We start from the raw sequence: 15280 nt of genomic DNA on the forward strand, positions 1-15280 counted from the left end.
TTCAGCTGTGATAGCAAATATCACACGTAAATTTTGGTAGCTATGGTAGCTACCCTGCTAGCAAATGCCTGTATGTATTCCTTATGTAATGAAGTTCTGTTGGTATTCTCAAAACAGTTTTGGCCCATCAGTGTTTTCAGGCTGCATGCGACACAGAGATTAAATTAAATTAAGTTTAATTAAATGAATTTATAACAGGTATAATTAGTAGTAACACCACCTAGGTTACTCAACAACAGTTCCCATTTGGCATTTCTCCTGTCTGGAGTAAATACTCAACATTATAAATAAAGGTCTGTAATGGCAAATGTATTGTATGTTATGTAATATGTGCATGTAAGTGATGCAAGAGGGTTTATCAGCTGAGTTACAAAACCAAACATTGATCAAAAGATTAACCGATAACACACTGATTGATTAATGACTTTTATCTTCTAGCGGATTTGTCAAAAGGCAGTGTGTGTAGCTGTACTAATCTATACTAGCTACACCCTGTCGTAAAGTACGAGTGTAAAAACAACATCCTCCCTTCAAAGAATTAACCACCCTTGCATTGATTGATTTAGGAGATAAACATCATGTGTTGGCCAATTACCGGGTGTTATTGAGTATTTGAAGCACGGGAATGCATTTGCAACCGACAGCGTCAGCCGGAGGTTTCAAATGAAATATTCCCGTGCTTCAAATACTCAATAACACCCGGAAATTGGCCAACACATGATAATTATCGACATTGTAAACACAAAAGTAAACCAAAGGGGTTTTAGTGTCTGCACTCGTTTACATCGAATACGGACACAGCAGTGAAGTGTCATCAGCTGGCCGTTTCAGCTGGTTCTCATGGTAGCATCTGGAGTTGCTCATTTGTGACGTCATTCTAACTTTACGTCACAATATGATTTGAATGACGTCACCACTGTTGATGACACAACAAAATAATTGTTTACGTGTCAATACGCGGTGAATAGTCTTTCAGTTTCCGGGAATCTAATACCATTTAAACATGTTTTTCAACCAATCAGATTACAGAACACTGTAACTTTTGGTTTACAATGCTCATTATTGGTTAAGTAAATTACTTAGGATGGCGGACATCATACAATTAGTTGCTAGGTCTGCTATCTTGGGTGACCAATGAGAGGTTTATCAGGTTTTCACCAATGTGAAAGACATGAAACGATGTGCTATTTTTTCGCAAATTAGACTGTTGTAAGACACACGACACAGAGCAGGATTATTTACCAGCTGCAGATGAATGGAATACGATTTCTTTTATGTGGATATTGATGGATACATTCCTGACCAAGGTAGTAGCCTGACATTGTTGCTATAAAATTAGTCTGTTTTACATTCATTATTTGCATTTTGTTTTGATTTATTTGTTGTCGCCTTCAGCAGAATCTATATGACAGAAAACACACACACTAAAACGAAGTAAAAATGACTTCACCTTAGTTGATCTGTGTATAATTAAACTATCAACTGCGCATACGGACTGCGCAGCTGAGGTCACGAACCAGTCAGGAATTATGAGATATCTTCCAAGTACTCACAGGAGAAAAACAATAACAAAAGTTTACACCAGTCCATGGAAATCACTCCGCATCAGTGCCCCTTTAAACACCACTTAGAGATCATGCTCTGACCAGTTAGATGAGCTAATGTGGGGCACAACACCAGGTTAACTTACCTTGCTGCAGCATACAGAATATTGTATCAGTGAACATTGTGGAGGTCACTGCTAGCTAAGTAGAAATTGTCTTGCTTGAGCCAGTTGAGGTTAACCGCTAAACTGTCCCAAACCGTATCATGTTTGAATGCTTTCTCCACTAAGAACATCTATGACAATCAGTGTGGTTTGGCATTTTCATCTGGCAGTTCAAAGTGTCTGCTAACAGATGTAGCAAATGGAAAGACAGGGCACAAACTTTTGTAAGCATGTGACTAACAAGTTAAATATGTAATCTCATTAACTAAATCGATTCAGCTGTCATATATATTATCCTCCCACCTCAAATTTTAAGTAATTTTCATTTAGCATTATAATTATTACTACATACTCAAATCAGATTGAAAGATCACATCTGTTGTCCCACTGTGTTCATTGCTAGCTAAACATTGATGGCAACCAACATTGTAAAAATATTAAATTGTCACAACTGAGGAGTATCATCTGCTGTTCATGGCTGTCAGTAACTTTTTCAACAGTATATTAACTTAACGAATATTTCCTCTTTGACTCACTATTCAAATCACCTCTTTTTCCTTTTGTTAGAAATAGAAAATATGCATTTAGAAAGTTTATATTCACTCAGGGCAGGAAATAATCTTATTCATCCAAGATGTATTATCACAGTTATGTATAGGAGAAAACATGTCTCCGAGGTTTTGGTAGACAATGTAAAAACCGGAAGGGGAAGGATTTCCTGACCCTGATAGTTTTACATTGTCTTCCAAAACCGAGGAGAAGTGTTTTCTCTACACATCTATACCATCATGGGTGATCACAATGTAGATGATCATTTAATGAAGCTACATAACAATAACTAAAGCGTGCGTAAAATCAATTTAATGACAGTAACTGTAAGTCAGCCCAGTGGCCATGCGCTAGAGCGTTTGCCTACTGATGTGAGTTCTGCGTTTCTAATCCCGCATGGGAAAACATTTGTATTGTGAGCTTTATCTTGAATGATGTTTTTCAGTTGATTTAAAAAACTCATGTATCATTTGAATGTTGATGTTCATATAAAATTAGGAAAAGTAAAACCTGGGAAGAGGACTTTCTAGCGAAAAGTGAAACCTGTCCCTCCAAAACAAAAACCTCAAATACGGTAATTCTTGGAATACAAGAGATGACCTAATATATAGTGAGAAGCGCACTTTAGGTTTATATATCCTATAAACCTATCTTACTTTCAGCAGAAGTCAGGAGATGGAACCAGACATGGCAAAGCAAGAGGGGGCTCCAGGTAAGAACATGATCTATGACAGTGACGCTCAAACATTGTGTAAACTTTTGCTATTTGACCATGTACTGCACAGCTCAAGAAAAGAAAAGAATCATTGGTTATTAAACCCCCTTTTCTGGTGTGCAGTTATCACTTTAGCCAAGTAATTGTAAGGAAAGGCATGGCACTGCTGCAGCACGGACAATGCTGAGTAACTACAGGGAGTCCAGGACTTCAAAGCTCAAAAAGAAGTACTGACCACCAGCTTGGGATCTATCAGTGATCCTTAGGCATCTCGCATCAGCAGACTACAAAACACTCAAAGATAAAGATTTTGAGTACATCACCCACAGGACAGTCTTTCTCACAGCTCTAGACATCTTATCAGTAAAGATTCACATTAGAATTGGTTGTCAGCTCATCATGCTTGTCATAAGAGGTGACTTACAGGATTGAGTTGTCAGGCTTGCGGACTTGGATAATGTTATCGTATCCAGATTTTGTTGATCTGCTTTATGATATTAATAACTGGATTGTCTCATCCATACTCAGCCATTTACCTGCCAATTTTGCTGTAATAGTGCTTGGTGCCATATTTCATAGCAAACAAACAAATTTAAAGTTCTTCATCAATGCTCTGCTAAACCATTATAGACATTGGGAGCAATCCACATCAGGAGAAGTCTCCAGTACTACCATTTCTTTGTGTATGCCTTCTGTTATCCTCTAAGCCTATTCCTTAATGGGACTACCTTCAATGGTTACATTCAATCAGAACATGATAAGAGAACTGGCACCTTCCATGGCACTCCACAGCAATTAGTCTTAGGTGTATATCATAAGAGCATGTTTCTGGCAATCAGATAATTTTCAGAACTTGACCGTGTGACTTGTCCAGGGTCTCCAACTGTTTGGGCTCCAGTTCCTGGCTCAACAGTGATCCTGGCCCAACAGATGGAACATATTTACACTAGAAACTTTGCAGGACTTTACATGATATTCTGTAATTAAAGAATAAAGTATATTAATCTTCAGTTGACATTATCTTGTAGTATAGGCTTACAAGTGATCAATCAGTGTTCTGCAGATATGCCAAAGAAGAGCCATTACAATGTCATCACCACAAGGGTATCTTCCAGGATTATTACACACCATATATTATAGCTCTGAAACAAACCACATATGAGGACACTGAGGTGATCCATGTACTTGCTAACCTCTACTTTCATAAGCAGTCTTACTGGTAGCTGTATGAGAAGCAATGTGTAAGAACAAGTTGCATGGGTTTGTGAAACTTTCGTGTCACATGTGTCAACAATTAATGACCTCAAGGAAATAATATGTGGTTATGGATAGGACTGGTTCAGAGAGATTACCGACCTGTTTTAGTACTTTTACCTCTAACCTTATACACATCTTTGTGGAACTTGCTGTCCTGAACTGATGACCAAATGGTCTTTAGGTCTTGGTTCCCTGTGGCTTGTCTTCATCTTTGTCTTTAAACAAGTAATGCAACTGGAAATCACAAAATTCAGAATCAGACAGTACCTTGGAGGATCATACAAAGTATCACTAAGGAGGTTCTAGAAGCACCCATCAGAACCTCCTTATGAACAAGTCATCTCACACTTGTCATCTACCTACAGACTGTAGTACCACATTTCTACTGTGGGATAAGTGCATGATGTGAGATAAGATAAGTGTGAAGTATTTCAAATTATAACTGTAAATTGTATATTAATAGTATTTAATAGTCTCACACAATCTATTCCCACCCAAGCAACCCCATTACAAGATTGACCCCAGTTCCAAGATTGACTTCATTTGGGTGTCACATGGCCAGCCTGGGTTAGACACATACTTTTCTACCCTCTGCAGTTGAGTTAGGATCGATGTGTTCAGATTAGGTGTTAAGGTTTCGGGTTGTTTCCCCTCCATGGTCGTAAGGATAAGAGAAGTATTTTATCACACAGTTCTTTGTTAAAATTACAGTTTCCATCTTTTCTAACTGGTTGACCAAACTATTACCAGATCTGGCAAGGAATCTGTTTTTTTATCCACATCACATGTCAACAATACTTTGTTCTTTGGAAGAGGTAACTTGCATTGATTACTTTTAAATAATTTTTGGAATGATTCATTCACACACGTTCATATTTTCACACAAATCAGTTGTGAGTCTTCAAGTGTGAGTAGTAGCACATGTACTCAATAAAACAGGCTCTTCATCCACAGTTACTTTATTAGAAGTTTAGTTATGGGCTTGAAGAAATCCTAGATAATCTTGTTCTTTTTAGAATGTGCCAATTTTGCAACCAGCTAGGTTTTTCCACAGCAGTCAACATGAATAACCAGCTTTGTTTGAACACAAAACCTATGTAAGTTTTTGTGATATTCTGTCAACACAGAAAGACAAAAGCACAATCACAGTAAAAGTACAGGCGTACTGCTTGGAAACAAGTGGATGACATTGGTTTTTTGTTCAGTGTACGTTGTGAATAAATTATTGTTGAAGTTTGTTTGAAGGGTTTTTCTTCTTTACATTATATACAGGAATTCATTTAAAGATGACCAGTACAATGTGTCTGAGAAATGCACCTGATTGGTTCTTATGTCTTCAACTCAGAGTCACCTCTGAAGTAGATCATGTCCCAAGCAATTCCATTCTCTACCTTCTGCTCTGTTGAGTAATGAAGTTAGCGTAAGAGTCAGAGGGTATTGCACACATGTAAAAGTGTTGATTATGTTTGGGTGATGTTTCAGTGAAATGTTAAGAGACCAGGATCTTGTAGGGTACAAATTTTAAGTTTTGTTTCCTTTCAGCATCAAGAAGTCATTAGTAGGAAATGCCATGTGTTAGAAAGAATAGTTATATATGTAAATATTGACACATGTTATTTAAACCTTTGTACATAGACCATGAGCAAATGACACATTTTAACCTTTTTCATCAAGAGTCCATCCTCTGCACCCAGTCAGCCAATCCCCCATGAAATTTATGCTTACTGAAGATATCCACCAAACACATGAGATTGATCCTCAGCAAAGATAATTCATAAGACACATGACATTTATGCTTACTGAAGATAAAAAATGTAAGTTTGTAGCTATGTCGTGACAAAGAGTGTAATGACACTATCTTTACATTTGTTATGGCATAATACTGAAAAATCATGAGAACAAATAGGGCACCCCCAAAAAGTAAGGAAATGAGTCCTAATATGATTAACTGTAACTTACCCTTTCCAGCTTACTTCCAGAATTTTTCCACAATTGTTAACTGTCTATTATTAGTTTGTGTCTAGTATGCTATGATGTTTATTTCTTTTCAGACAAACAACTTTTGCCGAAAGAGACAATAATGTGGAAGTTGTCTTCCATGTGATCATATCAGAACAAATGAAACTGGAGCCAAGCACAGAAACAGTGTACATTAGATTTGGACCTAACTCTCTTGGAGGTTGGAATTCAGACAAGTGGAAAATGACTCTTGTAAGGTAACTATCATTTACTTCAGTGAATTAGTGCCCTGCTAGAGGTGACTGTTTACTTTATGTGCTTTTTTTATTTGTGTTTTTACAAATGAAAATGAAATGAAAATCATTATTGCATTTGTCAAGATAATATAAATTTCCCTTGATACATTTGTGTTAACTCCAAGAAAGAAAAAAAATAATCATATTTGTAATAAATATCTAAGAGAAACACCTGGATACACTCCATAATTGGCTTTCAAAGCAAACATAATTCTTAAGAATCATCTGCTTCTTATACATCAGTGACATATATCCTGTGTCAATCACACAAAACTAATCTTCAGAAATTTTAACAGACATTGCCACTACTGTCTCCTGTCTCAAACCACTTTGTGTGTGAGAATGGACTTAAAGTAAGGCACCATGATTGCCTTAAGCTAAAACACCATGATTACAGCCACTAAACTACAACTGTGGAAAATGATTTACCATATGCTCAGTCGGCCACTACCATAAGCTGGTTCATTCACCAAATAGCCGACTCTGCTTACCTACCTCAACACTTATCATCCAACAACAAGCACTTCATGTATATTGTGACAAAAAGTAAATAGTTAATGGTGACTATATTTCAAGTCGTATGTCAGTAATTGTGGAAGATAGTTCAAGAATCTGTTGAAATTCCATGCTCCTTCAGGACAGATCAGATCTTACCTGCTCATCTCATGGATTTGCAAAGTGATCAACTAGCCTTGCAGATGTGAATGTCGTCTGACCCCAATTTCTCGAAACAAAATGAAATTTTCTCTCAAATCTCAGACCAAGTTTGACAAATTGAAACAACTGAATTTTTAGTTCAACTGCATTTTTTAAATAAAAAAGTCTGAACAACTGAAGAAATCTGTCCTCCAAACTTAGATAGTCTTCTTAATTTGAGTTTGATACCGATTTCCGTTCATTCTGGAAATGCATGCATGTTCCTTTATTTTCTCAAATTTGAGCACAAATATGAACTTAAGTCACTCAGACATTACCAGTTATAGCACTAACAATCAAGAATACTGAAGAGGTTCATCATGATACACCAAAGTATCTATTCTCTACTATCTATGCAACCTAGTAGAAAATCAACAAGAGACAGTGATGACAGTTAACTGCTTAGAAAATGTATATTCCCATAGGGAAGGATTCTCTTCAGATGTTACATCACAAGGATAGGAACCAGCATTGAGTACAAGGCAGAGGTAGCATAAGAAAGTGGGAGTACTTTTTTTAGTGATGTGCCCAGAACTGAAAGCAGAGCATCGGTGGATATCAGGATCTGGGATACAAGTTGTACTTCCATCATTATTCTTTTCTCATATCTCAGGCACAAGGTCAAAGATTCCATGTGGAAGGCACTGAAACCTCAACAACAAGTCTGGCCAATTGAACTAGAATAGAAGGTCCTGACGCATCTCAAGACTCGGACATCACAAAGCTCTTTTACTTCCATGTATATGTTGAATGCCAACAAGAAGTCCACATGTAGTTAAGGATGATTACAGATCTCATGATCAAGATTCTCATCAAGTCCTCTGGGATCACTGCTTGAATTCCAGATTAGATTGGTGTGGTAAATTGGTTTGTTCTAGCCTCAGAGTTGTAGACTGGCTCATCATCACCTTAGCTCCATGTTCACATATACCCCTCATCTTCATCTACAATCAGCCACTAGCGGTAAAGCAAGTTTCAAGTACTTCTGTTTGGGATAGCACCTTGGCTGTACCAAAGTCACATTACAGATAAATATATTACAGACACAGATACAGTTAACAACATGGGAAGATTCCAAGTTCATCTGAGAAGTCTTTGCCATCCAATAGATCAGCCTAAACTTCAGATATTATCAGACAAGCATGTTGGTTCAAGTCTACCATATCAGAAGGCAACATACTCAAGACACACAACGCATTTTTCTCCTCAGAACTTTGGCATCACACATCGCATCCTAGAACAGAGTTTGTGCGGAGCAACTTTTGACCAGCCATGAATGAAGCTTTAACAACACATCCCTCAACATATAAGTGCATAATAAACAGTCAGGCCTGGAAGGAGTACACATTGATTAGATTGCCTAGTGATACTGAATCCATTATTCATGAATAGTATTTTTCTTCCTCTCCTGGGGTGAGGACCTCTGTAGACCATTGATTACTCTGTCCCTAAAACAAGTTACCTGTGCAGTTTTAGGGGGGAAAAATCACAAAAGGAGGAGGACGAAGAAATGCCATGATCAACATGACATGATCATGGTCTGTGACTAGAAGTGATATCAGAATGAGACATGACATCATACCCAAAAGCCCTCTAATATCCTCTGTATGAAACTGAAGAGACAGTCTGATCTACTAATTATACAAAATGGCTTGAGCTGACATCACAGATGGAGTGAACTGAAAGATGACATGACTGAAGGTGATGTCATCCAACAGGCATAGAGAGAAGTATACAGACAGGAAACGAGGGTCACAGTCATTATAATTTGAGAGATTTTTAATGGATTTCTACATCTTTTGCACACAATTATCAAAATATTATTGTTCTTGTAAGGAAAAGGATACATGGATCTCAGGAAGAATCCACAAGATTATTTCTGTCAAGTACACTTTGAATAGAACCTACCTGTTTTCCTAATATCAGCTATATAAAATAAGAACTAATATCTAGGTACACACACCCATACACCCATCCCCTCACCCACACCCCCTCACCCCACACCCCCGAATATCCTTCATTTTAAAAAAAACTTTACCAGGCCAACAACATCCTTTTGCATAATGTACTTAGCTGCAAGAGCCCAACATTCAACAAGCAAATTGTTACCCAGATATGTACTTAGTGCCTGACTTAATTCCAGGAAAATCTCTGATGGAGAATTTGAATATACCTGCCATGTCCCAGTCTCTAAGGATCTGTTAAGAAGTAATTTTCGATACAAGTACGTCATACAGCATGGTCCGGAGTCATTCACATGGGAAGAACCTTACTACAGGAAAAGATTCTACAAAGACAATCCAAAGATCAATCGTGCATTCTTTATCCCAACATCATGGAAATCTTATGAAGGTAAGAAAATCTCATGTCTGTGTGAAAAGGCACTTCAGTTCATGCTAGTTGTGACTGACCAACCAAGCAATTGATCGTGTTTTCTCATTATCAAACACAAACAATTTTGAAACACTTGTTTGCATTAGAGTCATTAAAATTACAGTACTACAATCCTGTTATAAGTCATGACATTTATTCTAAAGACTCCCCAAATTTATGTTCCTAACATTCTAGTCGTCCATTAAAGATAAGAAACTGTGCAGAAGTATTTTGTACACTTTAAGAAAACTCACTTCACTAACTGAACAGTCATGACTGAATATTTCTTGAAGACTCCAGGAAGTTTATGTTCATGATATATTAGTCATCACTTTAAAGTAGCAAGCATGTTTTTCTTACCTGCAATAACAACCTGGACAAGAAAATCAGAAAAATGATGCTAGCCAATTTTTTTTATGATTGATTGTTGGTAATGAAGCAGTCATCATTTGTAAGATTTCAACCAATACCCAACACTACCCAACACTAACGGTTCACATGGCATTTTTCATTTACATTTCATGATTATGGGTGGCAAGTGAGGACACACTAAAAAAGTTTCATATCTGCCATTTCCATGTTTACCAAGACATATCCTGCAAATTAAGCACTATGTTCAATCCCTGCGGTATATTTTTCATGTTGTTTGATGGTTCATTGTATTGCAGGCACATGGCATCAGTATGATGGATTCATATATCCAAAAATAGAAAAAGGTATCTGGAATGCAGTGAAAGGTATTTGGAAAGGAAGCTTTGAGGACAAACTTCGTGCTGACACTGAGCGAGCCATTGAGCTTTTGTTACCACCAGTGGGAAAGGTCATTGCCTGTCTTTCCGAAGAGAAACCTGAAGGTTTAAAAACAGCAGAAGATATTCTGGATACTGTTTTCATGGTATTTTCAGGCATGAAAGATCAAATGATTGACAGAAGTCTAAAAGAGTTTGATCATGGCCTGAAGACAAAGGTGAATCAGATGTTTTATTGTTTTATTATCATTAAAGAATGAATAAACATTTATTTTTGCTCATTTAACCATTACATATGAAAGACTTGTAGTTAGTCTTAAGCAGAACACCAATATTTTTCTTAAAACATGGTTGGTTAATTAATACCACATAATTAAAAGTTGCCATAAAGCTGCCTCCTTCCCTCTCGCTTGCCAACAAAACCACAGACAGGTTTCATAACTCTGTAGGCAGATCCCTGCAGTGATGTCATATGAGGAAGGACTTTCAGTTAGTTGTATATAAAATGTGTAACAAGCTTTACAATTTGTTGATTTCTCGATGTCAGCAAAGACATGCCGAATTGTTAAGTTGTTGTCAAATGCTCCCAGGTGTCAGGTGATGGTGTCACCTTGCACAGATTTCCACAGGACCCCTCAGTTCGTGGTAAATATGTTGTTCGTGTGTGCGAAGAAAGTGTTGTGGAAGCGTGTATGTATTAAGTTGGGTGTTTGGACACCTTGCTCGCTTCCAAGATAGAATATGCTATTTAGGTTTGTTCCCATTGAGTTAAAAAAATCAAAATTGCTTGCTTGTATATGATTGATAACCAAAAGGATTTTGCATGTCACAACTTTTAACATAAAGATGTCTTCCTCTGAAGTGACAGTAATGTCGTAAGTAGTATTATATTGACACCCACCTCACTTCCAAGTGTGAAATTGTGATGTCTTAAGCAATGTCATGCAAAATCCTATTGTCTATCAATTGTCAAATACATATTTTACTACCAGTAGAAAGTAGTTTAGATTCTGTAACTTGGTGTAAACAATCCCAAATAGCATTTATTCTCAGACAGGCGGGCGTTCACAACAGGGTGCCGCCACTTTTTAAAATCCTTGCGTCACAGTCTGAAGTCACTCTGAGAATCAGTTACAATATCGTTTGTTTTCATCAAGTTGAAAGATCCAAATTATTTCCTACTATTATTTCCTAACATTTTGCATGACACCACTTGTAACAGAACATTTTACATCCATTATAACAAGCGATTTTGACAGAATTGTCTATGAAAAAAGTTGTATCTCAGAAGAAAATAAGCAAAGCAGGTGACAATGTTAAATGGCAGTGCATTGTAAAGGCATAAAACTTTCATTTTTCAAAGCAATTCTCACAATTGCAAAAAACTTTCAAACCTATGATCGAGATACTCCACCCCCTGAAATGTAGATGAATACTACAGCAACCCACATGTGTATACCTCATATTACGTCACAGAGGCACACCCCTCTGATTAGTTGAAATTTTGTTCGCAGGAGGAAACACTTTTGTCAAAAAGTTTGATTTCAGGTAATTAAATGTCACAATGAGTAGTTTTAATGACGAGGTTTCATTCATAACAATGTTAATAAATGATTTATGTAGTCGGTGATCTTTAGTTGGTGTAGGATATGTGATCTTTAAGTAATTAACCAGTATCATGTATGTGGATGTTTTAGGTTTTGTCCGAATATGCAGCATCTGAAATTACTCAGTCCTTTGACATCAGAAGTATCTTTAACCATGTACATGTATGTCTCCTTTATCACCTTGGATTTTGTTGATACATTTACCAGTGAAGTCAATGTTTTTAAGATTAATTATGGCCTGTTTTCTATGGAGGCAAATCTATGTAAGATCCACCTTTTAACGTCCAAGATACTTGAGGGTACGGATGAAATAAACTTTTCAGTCAACTGTTAATGATGATAACAACACCTTAAAGGAAGATAAACATTTTGGTATTCCTATGAGCTGTGACTTCTAAGTTTGAAATATACGGTAATGGGATACTTCAATTTCAAACATCTGCAGATATTGTGTTTGATCAATATGCTTTTTCATCAGAAAACACACTGATGTTGGTAATAACTGCTCATAACAAAATATGTCTAGCTACTAAATATCACCCATCTGCCATTGTGATGATGGGTAAGGTTCATTTCACTGAAATAATGAATAGTGGGGCTATATCCTTGTGGCTTATAACCCAACAAAAAGAAAGTATGTGTTCATTACCCCAATACGAGATAAATCGGGCTATGTGCAAGTGAGCCTACCATCACTCAAAATATTAGCTTAAATTTGGCTTCTGAATTCAAAGTTGTGTTAGGCAACTTGAGGATGATACTGTAAGGCTCTGTATTATTCAGTATATTGTAACTAGTATTTTTTACTGAAAAATGCCTCATGCACCCTTGAAGTCTAAAATCCACAATTGTTCCTAATCCTGACTCATGCTTATTTGTTTACCTCCTCTTCCTTCTGAACAGTCAGTGGAAACTTAAATCCCTTCAAATTCCCTAGAAGCGAAGGTACAATCACTCATCTTTAGCCATCTTCCTACCCCTGCCAAAACCGACCATGTGACCACCCACTTTTTAAACATCACTCTCTTGAGTCACCTTAGTGGATGGAAGTGGTGTTTCTTGGGTCCCTTCATGGCTATGATTTCTCTTAATTTTATTCAATTAACCCAAATTTTGCCATGGTTGCATTTATAAATGTATTAATCATCATATTTAAAACATATATTATTAAAATAATGCCTTATTAATTTACTCTTTTTTGACCATATTGCAGGTCACTGTTTGAACTTTTCAACACTACAGATCTAACGTTCATCGAGTGTTTACACCTGGGAATGTTTTCCACATTTGTATTTTGAACTGATTATGTATTGATGTTGTAATATGCATATGTTTGTACATTTGATGTGGTGTTCGCCTGTATAGTTTATCTTTGATGATGTAATGTTGTGACTTTGATATACATTCACATGTCACTTGATTATTTCAATATTTGATTATCTGAATACCTGAAACTTAAGATCCTCACAACCTGTTGTCAGGTTTAGTGAGTCTGGGTGTTGAGGTGAGATAATCATCAGCGCTGTGAGTTACAGTGGTCCTGTATGATCATTGCTCTCAAGTCAACATGTCTTTACAATCAAAGCCAGCGCCATCTCATTTAGTAGCAGAAGTAACAGTGCATGACTCAGGTAAGAGGAAATCATGGCCAGTCAAGACCCCAGCAAAACATTCCAAGACAGAATCTACTTCATCCCCCCAAAAAGTCGGCATCATCGAGACATACATCAAAGTTGTCGCGGTCGACGAAACAATCACATACAGTGGGCCATGTATGTTCATAGATATCACCAGTGACCACGTCAATACTGGACCGTGCAGATGATGCTGTCATTTACAATGATCCACCTATGTTGCACCTGCAGATTTTCAGCGAGAAAACTTGAAACACTTGAGAGGTGTTTCAACGCCACTGTCTTCACAGCGATCGTCATCAGGATCTTTGTTCCCCATGAGGGACAATATACCAGAGGCCACATTGATTGAACAGAAGCAGATGTCTATGGAAAACACCTTAGCGTTTGCGAACGCTTCACTGTCACCCAGATCTAAAGACGAGACTGTGGCAATTGTCACAAAGAAGCGGTCTTGTAGCAACATTGAAGATTATCTTACTGAAGGTTTTGTAGAAGTAGTTACCCATAGGGTTGGTCAGGTGGTAGAAAAGAAACTCGACATCCTGCAGAAACAGGCGTCTAGCCGTTACAACATTGAAGATGTTCACTAGCAAGTTTGCTAGTAGTAATCATCATTGAAATGATGAACAGTCTCTTATCGCATTACAAACAACTTATGTTGAAGATACACAACTGGAGGAGGCATTTATAGAAGAGCAAGATGGTGAACTTGACACAGATATCTACCCAGATGCCTAAGTTTTATCATGGGTAGCAAACAGCCTCATCCCTGACAAAGACATCCAACCTGGGCGAAACACATTGTACGAACACCATTAACTCATTAAGCCCGAGAGCCACTTCACTGATCAACACCTGGAACCCTATGCTGATTGCCTGGCTGGCTGTGGCGAGACTAATTAGGGCTATTCACGCCTGATATCCCTGACAGGTTTGGGAGATTACAGGAAACTGTCTCGTCATAGAGCAAGTCCTGATTGTTTAATTGTTTAATTGTGTTGTAAAGGTATATGTTGAAAGAAAGCTGGAGTGAATACATGTCATATATGTAATGTTTTACGTAATTTTATTACACTTTCTCTTGGAAACTTTTGGTGGCGTGTGTATTTTCTTAACACACGTTTGTATTCTTTGTATGTAAGACATACTTAAACAAATTGTCCCTCTCATATCATTGTGTGAGGTTAAATTGTTCAAAACATCTATGTCAATTTCAGTAAAGAAGAATTTACGTACATGCCTAATAATCTTGGTGCATGTGAAATTGAAAGATGCTATCGAGACATTACTACAGAAAGAAGCTGTAGAAATAATAGATCAACACAAACTCACACCCAGGTTCTATTCTCTGATCTTGCATGAGCCCAGGGAGAACTCCAAAGAAAAGTGCTGGCTCATATACAATATGAAGCACTTCAACAAATATGATGCCTTGTGAGGCCAGAGTAGTTCAAAATGATACACTTGCCTCAGCAGAGACATCTCATCTGACCCATTGAATTTACGGCAAGTATACATCTGCATGACACATATCTAGTCCCGATGCATCCAGAGTCCAGGAAATATCTTCAGTTCCTGTTTAACAGAAAATGCTACCAATGGAAGGTACAGCCATTTCTAATTTCATCAGTCCTGTGGTTATTTACACGAATAACCAAACCACTCGTCACATACTACAACTGAACTTTACAATCAGTCTGCTAACACAGTTGGGTTGGCTAGTAAACCACATGA

At 37.3% G+C, this 15280-nt stretch overlaps 1 protein-coding gene across 1 annotated transcript in view; it reads left to right on the plus strand.

Annotated features, from left to right (window-relative positions):
- The window catches only part of LOC137287002 (E3 ubiquitin-protein ligase rnf213-alpha-like), a 130059-nt gene that overhangs the window by 12108 nt on the left and 102671 nt on the right, over positions 1-15280 (plus strand). The window contains exons 6-9 of the mRNA XM_067819079.1: positions 2920-2969; positions 6281-6445; positions 9324-9532; positions 10222-10520. Of these exons, the coding sequence (XP_067675180.1) occupies positions 2920-2969; positions 6281-6445; positions 9324-9532; positions 10222-10520 (723 nt within the window). The remainder of the gene's footprint in view (positions 1-2919; positions 2970-6280; positions 6446-9323; positions 9533-10221; positions 10521-15280) is intronic.

The sequence above is a fragment of the Haliotis asinina genome, chromosome 6 (assembly GCF_037392515.1).
Source record: "Haliotis asinina isolate JCU_RB_2024 chromosome 6, JCU_Hal_asi_v2, whole genome shotgun sequence".
In the NCBI taxonomy this organism is placed as follows: Eukaryota; Metazoa; Mollusca; class Gastropoda; order Lepetellida; family Haliotidae; genus Haliotis; species Haliotis asinina.